Here is a 20,147-nt window from a genome sequence, read left to right as displayed (position 1 = left end):
TATAATATTATTCAACTTTTAATCAATACAATTAAAATAATTCTATTAATACTTATTTTTATACATTTTTGTTTTTATAATTCATTTATTTATGTATCTATAGTATTGTTTAAATATTACGACGTTGTATTTTTCGTTTCCCAATGGAAAATTTAAAACTAAATAAAAGAAATGTTCCTGTCAAATTATAAATATTATTCATAAAATAAAATATTAATAATAAACAATTTGCATATTATATTTGTTTATAAGCATTAAGATTATACATTAAGTTATATAACTTTCGAGGGTTTGAATATTATGCAAATAATAATAATAACTTGGTTATTAAATGTAAATGTATTTAATAACAGTATGTAATGTTAAGAATATGTTATGCTATTAAAATAATTACAATTTATTTAAAATAAAGTTTTATTCGTAAAATAACTTTGGGAATAGCGGTTATATAAGATTAAAACTGATATTACACTTTTGCAAATAACAGCGTCTCAATTATTTATACCGGTTTGAAATTATTTATTTAAAATCTCATACAGAGGAACTGTTATAAATGATTGAAAGAACAAACTAATGTACATATACATTTTAACTAAAAGCCGTTATAAATTTATAAATGAGTTGGCTAATAACATGTTTTTCATTTATTAGTACATCGGATACAATGTTTTCTATTCAGTAAGTTTCATAGAATTTTCACGTTATTAAAATCCATAATTTCAGTCGTAACAATCGTAACAGTATTACAAAATTAATGTTCCATTAGAGTTGCTAGCTAGTGTCGCAACGGGGGGGTCTATTTGGTTGGATTCCCCCAACCGTTCCTCGGGTCATCGTAAAACGACTTGTTGCGTATATTTATTCAATTTAGACCATAATACGGACAACAATATTATCAAATAATAACTTTTTTGCTATATAGTTCGCATAATGATAACTTGAATGATGACTTTTAGAACTATGAAGTATGAAAAAAAAATTTTTGAGACGTTCAGTACGCCAAAAAAAGCATAGCCCTCCCCCCCCCCAAACATTTTTGAAAATAATTTTGTTTTATCATACTGCATAGTTGCTATCAACGTAAAAATAAAATGTATCGAATATTGGTAATACGAAACAGTGACATTGGGATAATATACATATTATAATGTATAGAAAGGATAATCTATTTATTTGATACCATAATATAATATGTTGATTTATTTCGAATTCAAGATTTTCAATGAATATACAGTATAAATGGCAAAAGAGGGTTTTCTTTCGCACCATCGAATTTGTCGTATATTATATACGACGACGAAGAGAGCATTTCAAGTGTTGAACGAATATCTTTAAAGACATTCAGACAGACGGCAGTTGTCGAGCTTATTGTGTACGACTGAGCGGTCCTATCGATTTATGGTAATAACGTGTACATATAAATATTTATTTGTGTGTATGTGTCTATTTTTGAATTCAACCATTTAAGTAGGTTTATAATAATATACATAACAGTCAGCAAACATAATAGTATATAATATAAGCTGACTCTCTCGATTGATGTGGTTATATATTTCCACGTTCATTTTTTATTTTTTACTTTTTTTTTTTTTTTTATCTCGGAGAGTTCTCATAGCCGCGTCGTTGCGAGTTCTCGCTTTTTCGTCTCTCGTCAATTAAAATCACACTAATGAATCTCGGTCTCTGGAAACTTTTTGGATTTTGAAAATTAATTTCCATGTCCACGTTGCTTTGATGCGGTCCTGTGGTGTACACGAACCTCTAGGGGGTTCTGCCGAAGGAACGACGCATTTCACTTGGCATCGCGCTGTTCAAGGGATTTTTGGTTTTGTAATCGAGTCTGTCCCGTTCTAAAGATCGACAAAAGACCTTTTGTCGGAAAAGAGTTCAGCAGATATTCCGTCCGCCTCCCGCTATCATTTAATAGAATCTTTATTATGAAAATAAGTTTTAATTACCGCTGCTGTGGCAAAAAGGAGCACGTAAAGTTCACCAAGTTTACGTATTCTCGAACTTTGGAAATCTTATGCAGACCAGCTTTCGTTTAATAGAGATAACTGGAATATAGCATACACATTAATTAGACATTTCATTCTTATAAAACACTGTTGTTTATTATAATTGTATTACGTGATGCGCGATGGATTACTATACTTACTGCGTTTTAAATTGTATTCATATTATAGGTACGATATATTATTAATATTTATAATACACCTGTAAAACAATGAGGAATAAATGAATTATTTTTTCTAATATGTTTTGAACTTGCATAACAGATTATTATAAATAATACTATTATATAGTACAGCGGTTTCCAAGCTATGGGGCACGGTTCCCTCGGGAGGCGCAAGCACTTAACAGGGTAGGTGCGATATAAATATTGATATTGTACATTTTCACTCAAAGTACTAATATAGTACAATGCGCTACTAACAATTTTTGTTTCATTTATTCAAGGAAGGCGCGCGATTAAGATTTTTATTTTTGGAGATGCGTGAACCAAAAAAATTTGGAAATCGCTACTATAGTATACGTATGTTTTAAATAATAATTTACTAATTACTATCTACAAATAGGTTGAACAAACATAAAGCAAAATACATGTTTCTATAAGACTACGTAAGACGTTGTATAAAAATCCATATTAATTTATCTAATAACTCAATACCATTATAATAATAATATATTATAACTATACAGATAAGTGGATTGTGAATATCAATACATTTTATAATATTTTTATATGATATATTGATATAATATAATATTATATAATTTACAACTAATAAAATGAGGATGGATTTAAATAATATTATGTTTTTTGACGTAATTAACAATATTTTTAAATAAAACTAATTTAGCTGACATAGATTGTTAAGTGTTTAAAAATCATTATTTTTTTTTCCATAATTGTTATATTGAATAGTATTAATAATTAATACATCAAGTACAAATATTGTACTTTTTTAGAGTACGTTATAAAATGTATTCAATTTAAATTCGGTAAATTAAAATTATTTTTTAGCTTCATCAGGTAAACTTAATAATTTTAAACCAATCATATTATTCTTATTTCTCGTTTTATAATACTGAGTTCAGTGATTGAACAAAATCTAAAAATATTTTTAAATTTAAAAATATATTTTAATAAACAGTTTTAACTTAAATATTACCTAACGTACGATTACATAAGACACGTCTGTAAATACGTTTATGTTAATTCTGATCGATCGACTATAAAGCTCTTTTAATTATTTTTTATATGTATAGTATATAATATTTAAAATACATATTATACTATAAATATTTACCTATTTGGAAATAAAATAAATATATTAAGAACACAAATTCTTTTGTGTTTACTATTTTTACAGCACGCGTTTTGTTCTGATACTTAATTAATACGTAGTTACGACTTAAATGATTAAATAAATAAACAAACAAAAAAAAAAAAAAAAGAACTGAATAAAATATTCCAAATAGGTTTATAAATAAATATAAATGAATTTATTTTTTACTTGTTTAATTTAAAGCGTTGAATTCAACTACATAATATATAAGTACACAGCGCATACACGCGTAGATACTATGTGACATATTATTTCAATAACGCAGACACCACGAGCTTACTACATCTGCTAAACCTGAGTACATTAAACCACCAGACTGTCCTTCATCTCGTCGACAAATCAGTTGCCCTTTGCCTTTTTTCGCTGAAATACTTGAACGATTAATTCTGAAATGTATTGTACCCATCAACCCATCATTACTGAAAAAAATATTCTTCCAAATATACCCAATTCGGCTTTCGTGCATCTCACTCTACCATACACCAAGTACACAGAGTTGTAGATGCCATTTCGTATTCTCTGGAAAAAAAAAAAAAACTTTATTGCTATTGTGCGTTTCTAGACACTTCACGAGCCTTCAACATGGCACGATGACCTTTTATAAAAACTTAAGAAATTCCTTCCGCCCACTTACTACTTACTCATCAAATCCTACTAATTAATAGATCGACATTTTTAAGTTCGCTACAGATCCGATATTTTTGATATAGCTGCTATAAATGCTGCCGTGCTTCAAGACGGCATCTTATCTCCTATTCTTTATAACATCTTTGTAATTTAAGGAACCAAGTAAAATTATATGAAATATTTAACTTACACCTATTAAATACTATTGGATAAATCGTTATTATTAAAAAATTTTTTTGGTTTAAAATATTAAATTAGAATTTAAAATAATGAAAAACATTTTACTCTTGACGGTAAAAGCTCACACATTTACACAATCGTTACACTAGTTGGATTTCGTTATAAGTAAATAATTATCGAAAGTTAATTATTAAAGCTGCTTATGGCTACCTTTGGAAAAATTAAGTGTATAATGATGTAGCTACATTGCAGTAGTCAGTAAGGCAACAATTACCAAAATATATATAATTTAAAATGAACACCGATTGTTTAATTATAAAAACAAAAGTGTATAGAATTTAGATAAACTTATATAATATTTATCTGTTTAAGCAGTTGACGAAATAATGTAAATAAATCAAACGACGAGATGCAATTAAGTGCAATACTAAGCACCTATAGTGACCTATAGCTTGTTTTATTTGGATACATTACCAGTTAATTGAAAATATGTATACGCTTCAGTGAAGAATACATAGCATGTCAAATTAATTAATATTCTGATTAACGTATTATGTGAAGTAATAGAATGAATATTATTTTTATCCGTTGTGAGCATTTAAAAACAATTAAACACGTCTTGTTGTATTTTTTTCGATTAATTTTTTATATTTTTTACCCATTAAGTTTATTTTATAAATGATTTTTGTTCAAACTTTCAAAACTTTCGCAGTATAATTAATTATATAGTACAAGCCAGGTAGCATATCACATCAGTTTTGTTTTTAGTTAATACCGTTAAAAGCATTTTTTTTTTTAAATTGTTAACGTAATATCATAAATATAATACAAAACGTTGTGTGACATTACTTCCAAGCTTAAACTTTTCATTGTCTTTCTTTTTTCGACGAGTTTTCATTATCATATTTAACCTATTGGATGAGAAATATTTTAATTTCATGAATTATTTAAGCTAAATATAATATGTTTATTTTTTAAAACTCGTCATTTTCTTAACGAATTATCAATATCTTGTCCTATACATTAACAATTTGATCTACATATTCTCTGGCAATGTATTGAAAAATTTGTTTATTAAGACTGCAACAATAATATCTTTTGTTTGATTTCGCATTTCAAATGATATTGTCAAGTACGACAATTTTTCTAATATTTTATTCTTAATTTCTTTCATTTCTGGCGTCAGTGAAGAATCATTACCATAAGCCTTTAACGACGTTAAGTAAAATTAAATTTCAGTAAGATATTTGTCCATTTAACATTGGAGTAATTAATCGTAAGAATAAATGATTAGCTGCTTTCAAAATACATATTCGCCTATCTTGATATGAAATATAATTTTCTTAATCATAGCCTGTGTGGTATAATTTATTTATCAAAAAATGTGTAATATATTATAATTTCGCGAAATTAAAAAAAATCGATTATAATTGATTGAATAGATATTAAGAATATATGTAATTTTAGTGTAATCAATATGAGTAAGTACTATGAATTAAATTTGTGATTTAAAATTTAAAATTAAACAATATTATTTCTATAAATCATTTGAGTTTATTTAAAAATAATTTTAAAGTTCATATCCAAAAAAAAAAAAATAATAATAATAATAATGGTAGCTAATTAATCAATTAATATAGTCATATTAAAATATTATAAATTACCTTATTGAGTTCTCTCGCTATCTTGGCAGCTTTTGATGAAAATTTATATGAAAACATTTTAATTTGATCCCTTAATGATGTTATAAGTCCTTCCTTTTCTAACTTTAAGAATGGCACTTGCGCAAGGTGAACCAAAGAATCCAGCAATTTGTTATTTTATCCAGCTCAGTAGGTTCAGAAGAGATCTAAGTTTATAGAATAAAACATACAAATTATTATTAATGATTTAAAATTTTAAAATAATATTTGTTGTGTCGTGTAAAATTAACATTTAAAAATACTTTCCAGAATTACTAATGTTGATAGCAAGAGACCTAACAAATATAAAAATCTCATATTTGTAAAAAATAAAGTTTTAATGATTGAATGATTATTAGTTTATGTAATAAAATAAAGTATTTATATTAACATTATTATTCCCTTCGACTTCCATGTTATTTTTTATGCAAAATATAAAAAAAAAAATTGTAAATCTCATATAGTGATTTTTATTAATATTGTTATTTAACTACGATGTTTACTTTATAATTTATAAATAATAAATAATTATTATAAAGTACAAAGTAAAATTATTATTAGTTTTTTTTATCGTTCACTGGAAATAAACTTTAATAATGAAATAATATTGTTTGTATAATTTACAAATTGCTTTTTATTTACTTATTGTTAATATGTTTATATAAAAATATTTGAATTTCATGCAATGGCCTGATATAAGAATGCAACAGTTATATTTGGTTACTATAATTATATATTTTTTAAATTTACAATTTTAATGTTAATAATATGATAATTTTCCTTTATTTAAAAAATATTATTGGCATAGGTATTTCTGCAGTTTGGCTATGATTATTATTTATGTCTCAGAAAGTTGGATTAAACATTAAGTATAAAGTATGTTTAATTTTTACATAATTTTTTTAATTACAGTCTTTATATAAATTTATTGAAAATCTATTTTTTTGTAACAATCTGTTATAGTTTAAACGCCTTTAAACTACCTAAATTCTGCACAAATAAATCAAATTACATATTCAGTTAAGATTTTCAAAGATATTTATTTTTTTTTATCATGAACTATTAGGTTATTTGTATGTCATTCGTTTAATAAACTATATGTATTCACAATTTGTTATCATAAAAAAAATAAAATGTCCAAAATGTTCTATTATTAATAAGTCAAATTAATTTATATTCATAATGATTTTTACTAAAGAATGACGAAATTTATTAATTAAAAATGTATTAAAGTTTTATTTTTGGAATATATTTGGTATGATATTTAATTCTAACATTTAACGCAATTCTTATTTTTAATTCTTGCCAAATGTTTTTTTTTTTGAATAAAACCATTATATAATATTATTCAAACACAATAATATTCTATTAAAAAAAAACAACCTACATTTTTAAGCACATAAAATGAAGCCAAGATTTTAGATTATGAGTGGACTTATAAATGTATCGATTTTATCATGTGTTATTTGTTTTGTCTGTCATCCCTTTTTGAAGTAGTGCAAATTCTCAGATATAAATCGCTAGGATGATTTTTGTTAGACAATTAGATTTAGTTACCATCTAATTCTTTAAGAAAAAAAATACAATATTTTTATATTTTTATGATGATAAAAAAAAATAAGGCAGACAAATAACTATATCAAGTGTTGAGTGTGTTAAATTTGGATTAAATGATATGATATCACGATGAACTATGCGAAAAACGATTCTAAATAGATACAATCTTTAATATTTTTTGATATAGCTATTAAAGTAAATTAATTTTACTTTTAGTATTACAGTAAGTTGATTTGATTTTTTCCAAAAACATTAAAATTATCATACTATTTATTATTTATCAACAGTATTTTATTACAATAATAATATCTGTAATTTGTATACTAATATGTAACATACGTTTGGCTGCTGTAATTGTTTTTGTAAATGGAGCGATTAATATAATATGAGATGTAGATATTTCAAATAATTTAATAAAAATAAAATTAATTAAATCAACCGAGGTCAGAGACTATTTTGTCATTTTCATTTCAGAAACAAATTACAATGAAAACATTATTATTAAATGGAACAGAAATATTTATTTAAGGTATTTAACTATCAACATTTCAATATTGTGATATAATAAAGTGATAAGTTATAACTATTGGTACCTAATATCGTTTTTTTTTTTTATTTATTTAAAACAAAATATTGATTTATTACAGTATAAAAGTTTAAAATACCTAAAAATAAAAGTAATAAGCGTTTTCGAATAACAAATTCCTAATTATTTCTTTATAAATTTAACTTAGTATCAAATTTTATTAATTTCATCAAAAATATAATTCTTATCAACATGAAAAAATCCTCTATGTCTCAAAATGTCATATACGACACTATACCCTACTATTGTGTACGATATCTTCTGTGTAATTTTGATCGAAATTGTAATCTCATAAGTGATATTTCACAAACGATTCATAGTGAGTAATACATGAAAAGTTTTATTCTTACTTTTCATTAAGTCTCCGGTGAAAATAGTACATTGAAGATTTTAACATAATGACTACCTATTTTTTCTAAATCTAGGTACCTATACTAAAATCTTAAAATTGTAAATTTGTACTTTTTTCTAAAAATTTAAAGAATTTTTCGTATCAACAACAATAAATGAAATAAATAACGGATTTCTCCCAACAACTGGGGAAAATAAGCGAACAGTTTTTTTTTTTTTGTGTTGAAAATTAATAAAATAGAAATATTTGTTCACGATATAATAATAAATTAAAATAATTTATAACAATATTTACATTATTAGTAAGTATAATATATCGTGAAAAAAAATATTGTTGTTGTATAGTAAGTAATAAAAAGTTGGTTACTTCAATGTACATGTTAAATTTGAACTAAGCGTTATTATTGTGTACTAAAAACAATTCTAGACAGAGACGGCTTGTCAACCTATATCACTAAGTATATTAATACGTCATGTTATGTTTTTTGATATAGCTATTAAATTCGTTTATTTTACTTTTAGTATTACAGTACCTAGGTTGATTTAACATATTTATTAAATTTTAAAAATTATTTGTAGTTGGAAATGTATAAAAATGTTTAATTTAAATACAAAAGGCTTAAACACGTTCAAGAAAATTGTTTCTACAAAATTGTTCATAAGTCGCTCATACAAAAAAATAAAAAAATCGAATACCTTACCACCTTGGAAGAGTCATCCTAGTCATTCTATTTGTTCCCTATAGTGGTAGGTAGTATACAGGAATGTATTTCAGTAGTGCGCTACTGTGCGCATTTTATACTTTGTACCTGTGCCTGCTGCAGATAAGGATAAGGATATAGGTAAGTTATTTTAACGATTTATCCATTTGTTTTGGATAATATACTTCACGAAGACATTAGAATATCCGATTATAAAATATCTTAATATCTGACGTGTTTTAACTCTTTCCTTTGAGCTTCTTCTGTTTTTATCGTTAAAGATCACAACCTATATTATTATATGTAATGCGAATTGTAATAAAATGCAATTTACTATAGGCAGAACCTGGTAGTGATTATAGATTACTTAGGTAATTTACTTAGTCGGTTCACTTATTCAGCTCTACTTACTCGGCTCACCTGATGGCTGGTGCTGGACAAATAATGTATTGATGACGGTGATTAATAATCATTGCGTGTGGAAAACGATTTTGAGCAAATCTCAAGATGCGATCTTTGATACATTAATTTGTGTGTAGCAATGTTGCAAACGAAAAACGTATGTTATTTTCGTGTTATTACCGTTTATAAATTTTAATAGAAATTTTTGAACTGGTTTTTAATATTACGCATAAAGAAACAGCGAAATTATTCAAGAGTTTCGTTTAAATTAAATTTCATGATGACGCAGCAACGCACCCATAATAATAATAATAATAATAATAATTATAATAATTTATATTTAAATATTTATTTTAAAATAAATACATTAATAATTTATATCAAACTTTCAAATAACAACAACGAATTATTTCCGGGTCACCTAATAGTATATTATATTATTTCCTTTCTAAAATTCTTTAAGAAAAAAAAATAAACAAGATTTTAATTTTAATATATTTTTATTAAATGAAAAAAAAGTTTTAAATTATATGTTCTATATGTATACACACTATAAATTATTTTTTCAAAACAATTTTCTTTAATAATTAAAATGTTTTAAATTAAACAAAAATTAAATTCTCGTTTAAATAACAGTAAAAAATGATGTGAATTATTTTTATTGTATTTATAATTTATTTTAATTTTTAATTTTTTTTTTTTTTTTTTATATTTGTATTATTAATTATGTTCTTAATGTTTATGAACAATAGTAAATAATATATAAAAAAAAGTAATGTTCTTATTACATCCAATTTTAAAATAATATACCTATTATATTTAAAAATTATATATTTACTTAGTATTTTGATGACCTGTGAAAAATTTTAAGATTCCTAATGTGGCCCTTGAAATAAATTAATTGGTGACCCCTAATATAGAGTTTCCTGAGGTCCAAAAACTGGTTATAGCTTATTCACATAGCCTGCTGCTTTGATATAGCTACATATATAAATATATTTTTTCTTATTATTATTTTCTATTTATACATAAAAGTATTGTTAAATACCTTTACCATCACTTAAACTTATTAAAAAAAAAAAAAATTACAGATGTAGAAATAAAAAATATACAGTGTTTAGTAAGGACTTTCAGAATTATGCTAAACAATTAAATTATCAATAATTTGCGTACTTAATAAAATTCACAATTAGTTTGTTTGTTTATTATTATTGTCGTTTTTAACATAGGTACATATATATAAATTATTGCACAGCATATATTTCTGTGGACCATACTCATATAAGTTATTTAGAATTTAGAGTTTAGATCATTGCAATAAATTTACAAACATAGTTTTTATGGATAGCTTCATATGGCTATATGTTAAGGCAATTAAATAGTACGTATTTACACGTGGCAATTATGACTTAAACATTACCATGTAAATTATCAAAATTCAGTTTAAAAGTTGCAAGTCACAACTATAACACACACATTCATATTTGAGACACAATATTCGATGTAGCTCAAAAAATAATATACGTCAGACAAAATCTTAGTATAAAATATGCTAGGTATTACTGTTGTTTAATTTAAAATATATGCAATTATTTAAATTTGTTAGTAACTATATTTTGAATTGAATGGAAAACAATTTCACTATTTTAGTCACTAATTGAAGTTTAGTATTTACATATCATAGAAATATCAAACTAAAAATTTTTGTGTGATATAAAAATTGTCCAACTAATTCTGAATAAACTATTTAATAAATTTAAAAAATTTTAATAAAATTAAAGCTTTAAAAATATGATAATGTTATTTGTTAGGTTTTTGAAAACAATCTCTAATTACAAGAGCACGCATTTTATACAAAAATTAAGTTTTATTAGTATAATTTTTATGATTAAAAGTAAATGCCAGTTAACCGAGCTCTAGTTCTAGATTTGATAATTTTCATTCGTGTAAAAATATTCTCACGAGTGTAAGTACTACCAAAAAAAGACATTATTTTTAACGCGTTACTTCGAAGATTATAGGATATGTCTCCATGTCAATATATTTTGAATAAATTTGAAAGTTTAATGTTATTGTACTTTTCTTTCAATATTGTATCATCATACCGAAATATTAGGCAACAACTAACATTTATACAGTTTATCTTATCGCACATTTCTCAAGTTTTTCGATAATGATGTCATAAACTCATAAAGCTTAAATGATGGCTTATAGCCGTTCTAATTTAAAAAAAATCTGTTCACGGGCCACAAATGATGACAAGGTGATTTGAAGACCTCTGTTCTTGTATTTGATTTGCTAGTTAAAGCTTTCATAAAAAAAAATCCAAAGTATATTTCACAGTTTTCAGTTTTAATCACAGCTCTACTTCATAGTTATAATATTATTGTATTATCGTCTAAGATTTAGTACGATTAGAAAAAATATATTAAATTCTACTTAAATAAATTTGAATAATAAGAATAAAAGTAAAATATTTTCTTACGTAAATCGAAAATAATTTTTCAAGGACAAATCAATACAACTATATTTGTGAAAATAATATAATATGTTATTATTTCTTAAAAAAAAAAATATTATAGACATTAATGTGTGTATCTAAGTTATAATTTATAAAATTATAATTATATATTAATAAAATACATACACATTACAGTATAATAGTGTGATTGTTTTAATGTTATGAGTCCATTAAAAATGATGAACAAGATTATATGAAAATACTCATAGGTAAATAAATAAATAAGTAAAATAATAATAGAAATATGAATCAATTATCATTAGTCATAGGTAATTTAAAATGATTCAATAATATTGACGAAAAAATTCGTTGGTCTTTATAAATACTTTTGATCGCGTAGAGCTGTTTATTTTCTTCAGCAGGAAATTCATTTTTGGATTATGCCTGTTACAAAAATTGTATGTATTAATTTTCAAGTACCAACCAATTCGTATATTATTAAATGTCTATTTAAATTCTGACGATCTTTGTTTTTTTTTTAATTTTAAATTTTACCTTTATTTTATGTAAAATATTATTCAAGTCTTTTCCCAAATCAAGTACTTTGTTCTGGACATTTTTCGGTAGAGTGTTAAAAAATCCATTTATCGTCATTTTGGCCGTATTACTAGCATCCCAAATCGCATTAACTAGTTTTTGTGAAGCATTGGAATAATCGACTAATTTCTTCTTTATAAATTCTCTTTCTTCCGAGGTTCGTGATTCCAAGTAGTTCTTAAAATAAAATTAAAATATTATTTAATATATTTATTGATGTGTTTTGTTATGTGTACAAACATTTGTATATCTGCTATAATTATCTTGCATTATATTGGTTTACAGTCAATAACTATTATTTTTAAATTTGAGTATGAAAAAATTATAACAAGTAAAAACAAGGCAAAATCCAATAAGACATATTATAATTTTATACCTTTCCTATTTTTTTTTTTTTTTTTTTAACATTTTATGTATTATTTAGGTAACTAAACAAGTAAAATATCTTATAAGTAATAATACCACGAAAAAAATGCCAAACACTTGCAAAAACGAATTATTTAATTATTTGAATAAGTTTTTGATGGTCTTAATGTTAAATTTGTTAAAATTAATTAGATTTTGAAAAAAAAAAACCATGCACTGTGCAAACTATTGTTTTAATTAAATAAAAATAAAATTTAAATATTCCTTTTGAACTTACTTGGTCGTTTTATAAATATTACCTATAGTAAAGCTTTATACTTCGTTTTCTTATTGACTAGGTTTTAGATATTCCTTAACCGTAAAAATTAAAATTGTAAATGGTTATACAAAATATTTAATTAGTTTCCAAAAAATAAAAATACCATAAAAATGATCGATTTAATTTATAATAAATAATTTAATTGTTTTACAGTTAATTCCATTTAACTATAACTACTCAAAAAATAAATATAACTTTAGATAAAAAAATTTCAATTTAGAGTAATTGATTTTTTTTTCCAAATAATTTATAACCTTAACAATTTCCAAATAAAAACAATAAAAAAATGTATTTATAGCAGACCCTTAAAACTACACGAGAAATCATTAATCATAAGTATAATTAAACGAAAATTGCAGTGTTTCATTTCATATTGGTGTATTTTATATAGTAATAAAAAAAATTAAAAAATATTATTACCTTTTCAATTTGTTCTTTTTTTTGGTTAAATTTGTTTACAATATCTTTTAAAAATGGTTCTTTTTTTTTACCAGCAACCGATGGATCTAAGATATTTTCAATTTTTCTGTATGGTATTTCCATAATGTCAACCAAAGAATGCATCAAGCTCGTTGTTATTTTATCAAACTCACTAATCTCCGCAGATGAAATCTGTATAATAAATGTATAAAATATAATTAAAATCAAATTTGTACCATAAATATACCAAAAGTAGAAGTACAAAAATACTTTCCTGGACCATTAATGCCGATAGTAAGAGACCGCAAAAATATGATGTCTTCATCTTGACAGTGAATTCGAACGAGTAAATTGTCAGAGTGAACCAACTGAAAATATTACCTACTATTTATATACGATAAAAACAACCTTGACAAAAACTTTTTTTTATTCATCAATTCAAACCCAATCAATGTTTTCTTTTGTACCTTTCTTCCATAAGCCGTTGATGCCGTTGCTAAATCTTATATTGTTTACGTCCGCTGTTGTTATTATGTTTTATTATATTGCTTACGTCCGCTGCAATCGTTTTATATATTATTAAATTGTTTACGTCCGCCCACGCAGTACACAATCTCACTATATTTAAGACTCTGAGAAAAGATGTGCAGAAATATTTTCATATAGATCTCACGGTAGCTATTTATATTTTTAAATTTAATCTCTTGCATACTATTTAGAGATGTAATTTTACCAGTAGAAGTATTACTCTAGATGTTCAATTTAATAACGCGGAAAAAATGTCGTAGTAAAATACCATATGTATTTTTGAACAAAATAAAAATTGTTGACAAAAGTTGCAACTTAATAACAACACCAGTGTTATGTCTTCGGGTTATCGGGTTCATAATATTACGAGTATAAACTATTAATTGGAGGGCGAATAATTTTTCGGTGGATAATTTTCTTTAGTTGTTGTTTGTTTATAATACAATAATTATGGATTATAAATAGGTATTATATGGTACGTGCTAAACATATTTAATATTTAATCTATACTTTTGTTTTTAAACTAAAGGTATAAGTGATTTATGAGATGATTTTTAATTTTAATCAGGATTTTTATAAGGAAAACTAACGCATCGTGGTATATGTTTCGAAGAAATGTCAAATATTCAATCATTTTTATCTTTTGGTAGAACGAAAGCTAAATATTACATTCTCAGAGTTATCCCGAAAAAAATGTTTTTGAATAAAACATACAACATGCTTTAGATAAAGACTGGAACAAAGACTAATTTTTTCCAAGACCAAATAACGCCTGACGGTGATAAACTTAAGTAGATAAATAATACAACAATATCTTATACATTTTGGCTACAAAGTTGTAACCAAGTTGGTAAATTAAATTATTGTAATACGAAATTACGAACGATCATAAAATAGTATTATTCATTGCATAAAACGTATTATTATGTACATTTATATAACTAAATAGATAAAACAATAATATAAGTTATAATTTGTATAACATTATAATATGTAAGGTAAATTTTACAAGGAAAACTTTATGTATCCCATTCCTATGTTTATTAGATACTATTAAGTGTTTTAATCGATATTTAATAACATTAATTGTGAGTATTTCAATTAGATTGTTTATTAATAATTTAAATTGGCTCTATATTTTATTAAAGGTTTCCAAAATAAATAGTTATATATTATTAGTATTTAATTTAAATAAACATCATTTAATACAATTTTCGTGTTCCTTATAAGTAATAAATAATAGAGTTCATTTAACAGTACTTTCAGTATAATTTAAAGTTAATATTGAGTAATTATTTATCATATCAATTATAATATATATATTCAATTATTTTTTAATTTTTGATTGAGTATTGAATATTAATTGTAAATTTGAGTTTTTTCTAAATGTTTTAAAATGTTCACTCTAAAACCCTTTCCATAAAAAAGTATATTTGATTAAGTAATAATTTAATTATTTATAATAGATTTTTCCTATCTCTTAAATTACCTGTAGTTTATTAAAATAATTATTAATATCGTTTCCAAAGTCAAGTATTTCGGTTTTAATATAATCTGATAATGTATAGAACATTTTGTTCGTTTTGGACATTACAGTTTCTGTTACCATTCTGTACGCTCTCGCCGCATAAAGTGAAAAAAAATCCAATAATAGGTAAATAATAGGTTCCTGTTGATCTGGCGGCACTTTTAAAAAAACCTTAAAAAATATTTTATTTACTTATTCTATTATAATTGTATATGGCCTAGCGTGGCCAGATCAAATTTATGAAATCCAAGTCACCAAAGTTGTAGAATATTATGTATAACAATAAAAATGTTAATAGCAAGTTAGACGGCATGGTACGTTGAAATCGTCAGTAGGTTTAAGTTTTTTAATAAATGCGAAATCATTTTGCAACTTCTCATCAAAATGACAGAGTCTTTTAGGCGGCATAGTGACTACGTAAAAAAATGAACTAAATAAAATCACGACACTGTGAACTATAAAGTATGAAATAAATACGTGCAAAACCGTCGGTCGATATTTCATACTCGCATACGACTCGTATTGTCGGCAAACGAATGCGTACTGAATACTGACTTACAAACTAATAAACTATACTTTGTATTATTAAATACCTATTATAAATATTATCAGTCATAACCGTTGTTCTCGAAGTTAAAAAATCCTGATATGGTTTTTCCGACTGTAAATTAATGTAGTCTGAAGCCAAAAGCAGTAGGTTGGCTAAATTTAGAAAACGATTATTACTGTCGTTGTCATACGTTGCGACGTACGTTATCAAATATTGTTATAATAACTTGTTGACTTTTTTATCGAACTTTGGGTCTTGTTCAAAATAAAACCGATAACCGAGCAAGTACAAGAATTATTGTGAAACAATTTCAAGTTCTGAGAAGTACTATATGAAATAGTCTAAAACCGGTACAAATCGGTGTCCCGAGAAACTTTGTCCGGAACATCAAGACATGGGTTCCTAAACCGGTAACGTCCCGGATTTTCCGGGATGACTAGCCATCCTAGACTGTGTATGCTCTATAGCGCTATGATATTATTATTGTTTATCGTTATTATAATTTTATTTTTGTCAAATATTTTTAATATTGTCTAAACAATAATATAAATTATACACGTTTTAGTTTATAACTCAATTATTACTTTTACTTGAACAATCAAACAAACAATATGATTATCATTAGTACCTATGCAAAATATATTTAATTTATTTCGAGTTAAGTCGAAGGTTGATGTAATAATTACGAAATGTGTTTATTAATTTTAATATCAAACACGATATCATTAATTTGTACAAAATTCAAATTATATAATATTAAATATAGTATGTTCATATTATATTAAAATTATATGTACATAAAATATAAAGCTATATATTATGTGTGTATGTTATTCATGCTAAATCTATACATATCGTATAAATGTGAAAATGAAAATCTTTGTCACGCGTTTTCTCTAAAATTACTCATCTGATTATCTTCATTTTTTTTTATTATTATTATTTTTTATTTTTTTTTTTTAATTAAAGAAAAGATTGCTAAATAAGTTTTAAGCCTATTTTTGAGTTTACGAGTCAACGAAAAATCAAGTAATTAATTATTTAAATAATCAATAAATACGTACATAAAGATATTTTTTTCTCATCCGTGTTGCCATTAGTTATTATTAGAAATCAGTATTTCAGAGAATAGTAAAGTTGGCATAATATAACAGTATAAAACTTTTTCGTTTTTTTTTTTTTTTGGTTCACACTATTGAAACTTTATGAGTAGTTGGTTTTTAGTTTAGAATGAAGAGGAAATTAAATTTGGGTTGTTCAACGAAAAAAAAAAAGAAAAGAAAAATAATTTAAAAAAAAAATACTACTGTTAAATGGTCAAAAAAATGTAACGCTAGGCAGGAAACCTATGTAAAGTTGATACGTTGAAAGTTGAAAATATCAACTATATACCAAATCAGAAAATCAAATATATTATTTATCCACATGCGTTACGCTAAATGTGAGCATTAGGAAATCAAATTTAACATTGATATATATTTTGTACAATTAATGAAGTACGCGGATTAATAGTTAATAGATAGTTAGTAGGTAATATTTATCAGTTAATAAAGTTAATAAATACAAATATTATTTGTGAGATGTTGTTTTATTTTTCTGCATCTTGAAATCCAAAGTAATCGAATATGCCTAACTTGACTTCAAGACATACAACAGACAAAATAATAGTAAATTCCATTTTTTTTTTTTTTTTGGTTCTTTAATACTTGAAAAAGTATTTAAAATTGTAATAAATATTCAGTAATTGATGTGGGTTTGTTTTTTTTTTAATTTAAATATGTATTAAATATTCTCAGATAATTCTAACATCATTTTTTTTTTTATTTAATTAAAAATCAATCACACCTTTAAAATTGCTAAAATACTCATTAATTAATTAATTACTTATATGACATGTCAATATATTACATTAAATATAATATTATATGGATATATAATATATATTAAGGTACCTACTGACAAATCATACACTCTGTGCATAATTAAATTAATTTTATTATGAATATATTTTTATTTTTTTTATATGCGAAATAGAGACATAATATTATACATATAAAAGTATACAATCATACTGTTATATTGTTAAACATAATATATGATTAGAACTTAAATGTTACTATAATTCCCAAATAAAGAATTTAATTAAATAGGATAAGAATAATATTTTATTTTAAATTTCAAGTTATTATTATTATTTTTTTTTTATATTTAATAAAATATATTACAATTTGTTTAACAATAACAATAATAGTATTATAGATGACAAGAGAAAGAGTATGTAACACGAAACATGTTTAGAGGAGACCGTTTAGTTACTGAACCTCGGTTTAATTTTAAGTTAAATATAGATTAATTATTATATTTTTAATTTAAGTATTAAAATACTATAGTCCATACTATTATTCAAAAAGATATACGCTTATAAGACTTACGAATATAAGGTTCAGTCGTTTTTAAAATTTAAAATCGCTTGGAACGGTTCTATCCAAATAGATTACAACAATTCGGTTATAAAACTGATTACCTACTTTGATTATGTTACAATAATCATTCGTGAAAAAAAAAACAATAGAAAATGAATACATTTTAAGTGAAGTTTTGAAATAAATAAGTTTTGAAAAATTATTTGTGTTGTAATGATTTCAATTCATATTTTATTGCACGTCATGTACGAGTAAGAAAAAGAAAAGTCGTGAAGAGGATAATAATGTATTGATGTTGAATGTGCGTTGAAAGAATACTTTGTGAATGTCAGAAATAGAGATGCTCACGTTTCAGACCCTTAGCTTCACTAAAAAGCTGAAAAATTAACAAAAAAAATGGGTAATGTTAACTTTAAGGCCACAAAAGAGTAGTTCGACCAGTAATAAAAAAGTGGAAACATTTCTTATCAAAAAAAAAACTCACAGAGAACAAAATACGCATCAATTTTTTACGAGTGCCAATTAGTAAAATATTGACGGAATAATGAAATATAACAAAACACGAACAAAAAAAAAAAAAAAATGTTAAATGTAGAATTAAAATATGAAATTATATCTAATATATGGTGTGTAGAAGTAAAATATATGAAATGAAAATAGGAAAATAAATAAATAAATTTTATTACGTTTTTCCCTCAGTTTGCCTATAAGGTTTATTCGGTCAGAAATTTATAAGACTTGCTTTTTACTGGTCCCAAAGCGAAACTAACTTCGTCCACTGTAATACCTATTTTTATATTTCTATTGTCGAGTTATTATTTTTAAACAAATTAGTATACAATAGAAATAACATAAAATTGATTACAGGGAGTATCACGGGTATCATGTGTACAAACTCATAACTTTAAAAAAATGAAACTATATTTTTATTTTTAAGTAATGTTAAAATTATAATTGCATCGTCATCATAAACACATAAATATCTCAGATTAAACCAAAAAAAAAAATACAATTAAATCTTATCTTGTTCCATTAAAATTGTTTTACAAGAAAAGATAATTTTACACAAAAATCATGTAAGTGTATTATTCTTCTTGAGTAGTTCATACTTATTGAAATTATAAAATCAAAATTTATCAAGACGATTATTTTTAATTGATATTTTAAGTTATAATTTAGATGAAATCACTAACTTAAACGATAAATAAAGATATAGTAATTATTTTATTTTAATTTAAAAACATTATTCATTAGAACTTAAACTTTTATGTTTTTTTTTATATTATGAATTTTACTGTACGCAATAAAATTGTTGATTTATTTTAAAATATTATCTATTTTTAGGTAGGTACTATGAATGTATTATTATTTATGATTACTGTTTTACGGTGTATACAAAAAGATTATGTTCATACATTTTGAATAATATAAATTGGTATAATAATATGGTATAAATATATTATTATAATAATGCTAAAAGTAAAATAAGTAACTTATTAGGTTATTAATAATAAAA

General features: G+C 24.0%; 2 protein-coding genes across 3 annotated transcripts in view; one reads left to right on the top strand and one right to left on the bottom strand.

The window, feature by feature from the left end:
• Window positions 1-20,147, top strand: part of LOC112598630 — a 70,967-nt gene that overhangs the window by 32,028 nt on the left and 18,792 nt on the right. The window lies entirely within an intron of this gene.
• On the bottom strand, window positions 12,217-14,095 carry LOC112598629. Of its 2 annotated transcripts, none has more exons than XM_025345149.1 (5): window positions 14,070-14,095; window positions 13,877-13,970; window positions 13,603-13,794; window positions 12,456-12,674; window positions 12,217-12,347 (listed from the first exon to the last, which is right to left on the bottom strand). In XM_025345149.1, the coding sequence occupies exons 1-5, from the start codon at window positions 14,078-14,080 to the stop codon at window positions 12,339-12,341; spliced, it is 525 nt and encodes a 174-aa protein (XP_025200934.1). In that variant the 5' UTR covers window positions 14,081-14,095; the 3' UTR covers window positions 12,217-12,338. The 2 variants fall into 2 exon arrangements, with proteins under 2 accessions (XP_025200934.1, XP_025200935.1); XM_025345150.1 differs by having other exon boundaries at window positions 12,217-12,344.

This window comes from Melanaphis sacchari, unplaced genomic scaffold (assembly GCF_002803265.2).
Source record: "Melanaphis sacchari strain LSU unplaced genomic scaffold, SCAv2.0 Contig49_pilon_pilon, whole genome shotgun sequence".
NCBI lineage: Eukaryota > Metazoa > Arthropoda > Insecta > Hemiptera > Aphididae > Melanaphis > Melanaphis sacchari.
Note: the sequence above shows the minus strand (reverse complement) of the source record. Positions and strands in the feature narration are given on the sequence as shown.

Excerpts from the sequence above, each read along its gene's own strand:
- LOC112598629 (XM_025345149.1), bottom strand. Across the intron at positions 13,795-13,876 it reads TATCGGCATTAATGGTCCAG|ATTTCATCTGCGGAGATTAG; the intron begins GAAAGTATTTTT and ends TTTATTATACAG. Across the intron at positions 12,675-13,602 it reads AAAAAGAACAAATTGAAAAG|AACTACTTGGAATCACGAAC; the intron begins GTAATAATATTT and ends TTTTATTTTAAG.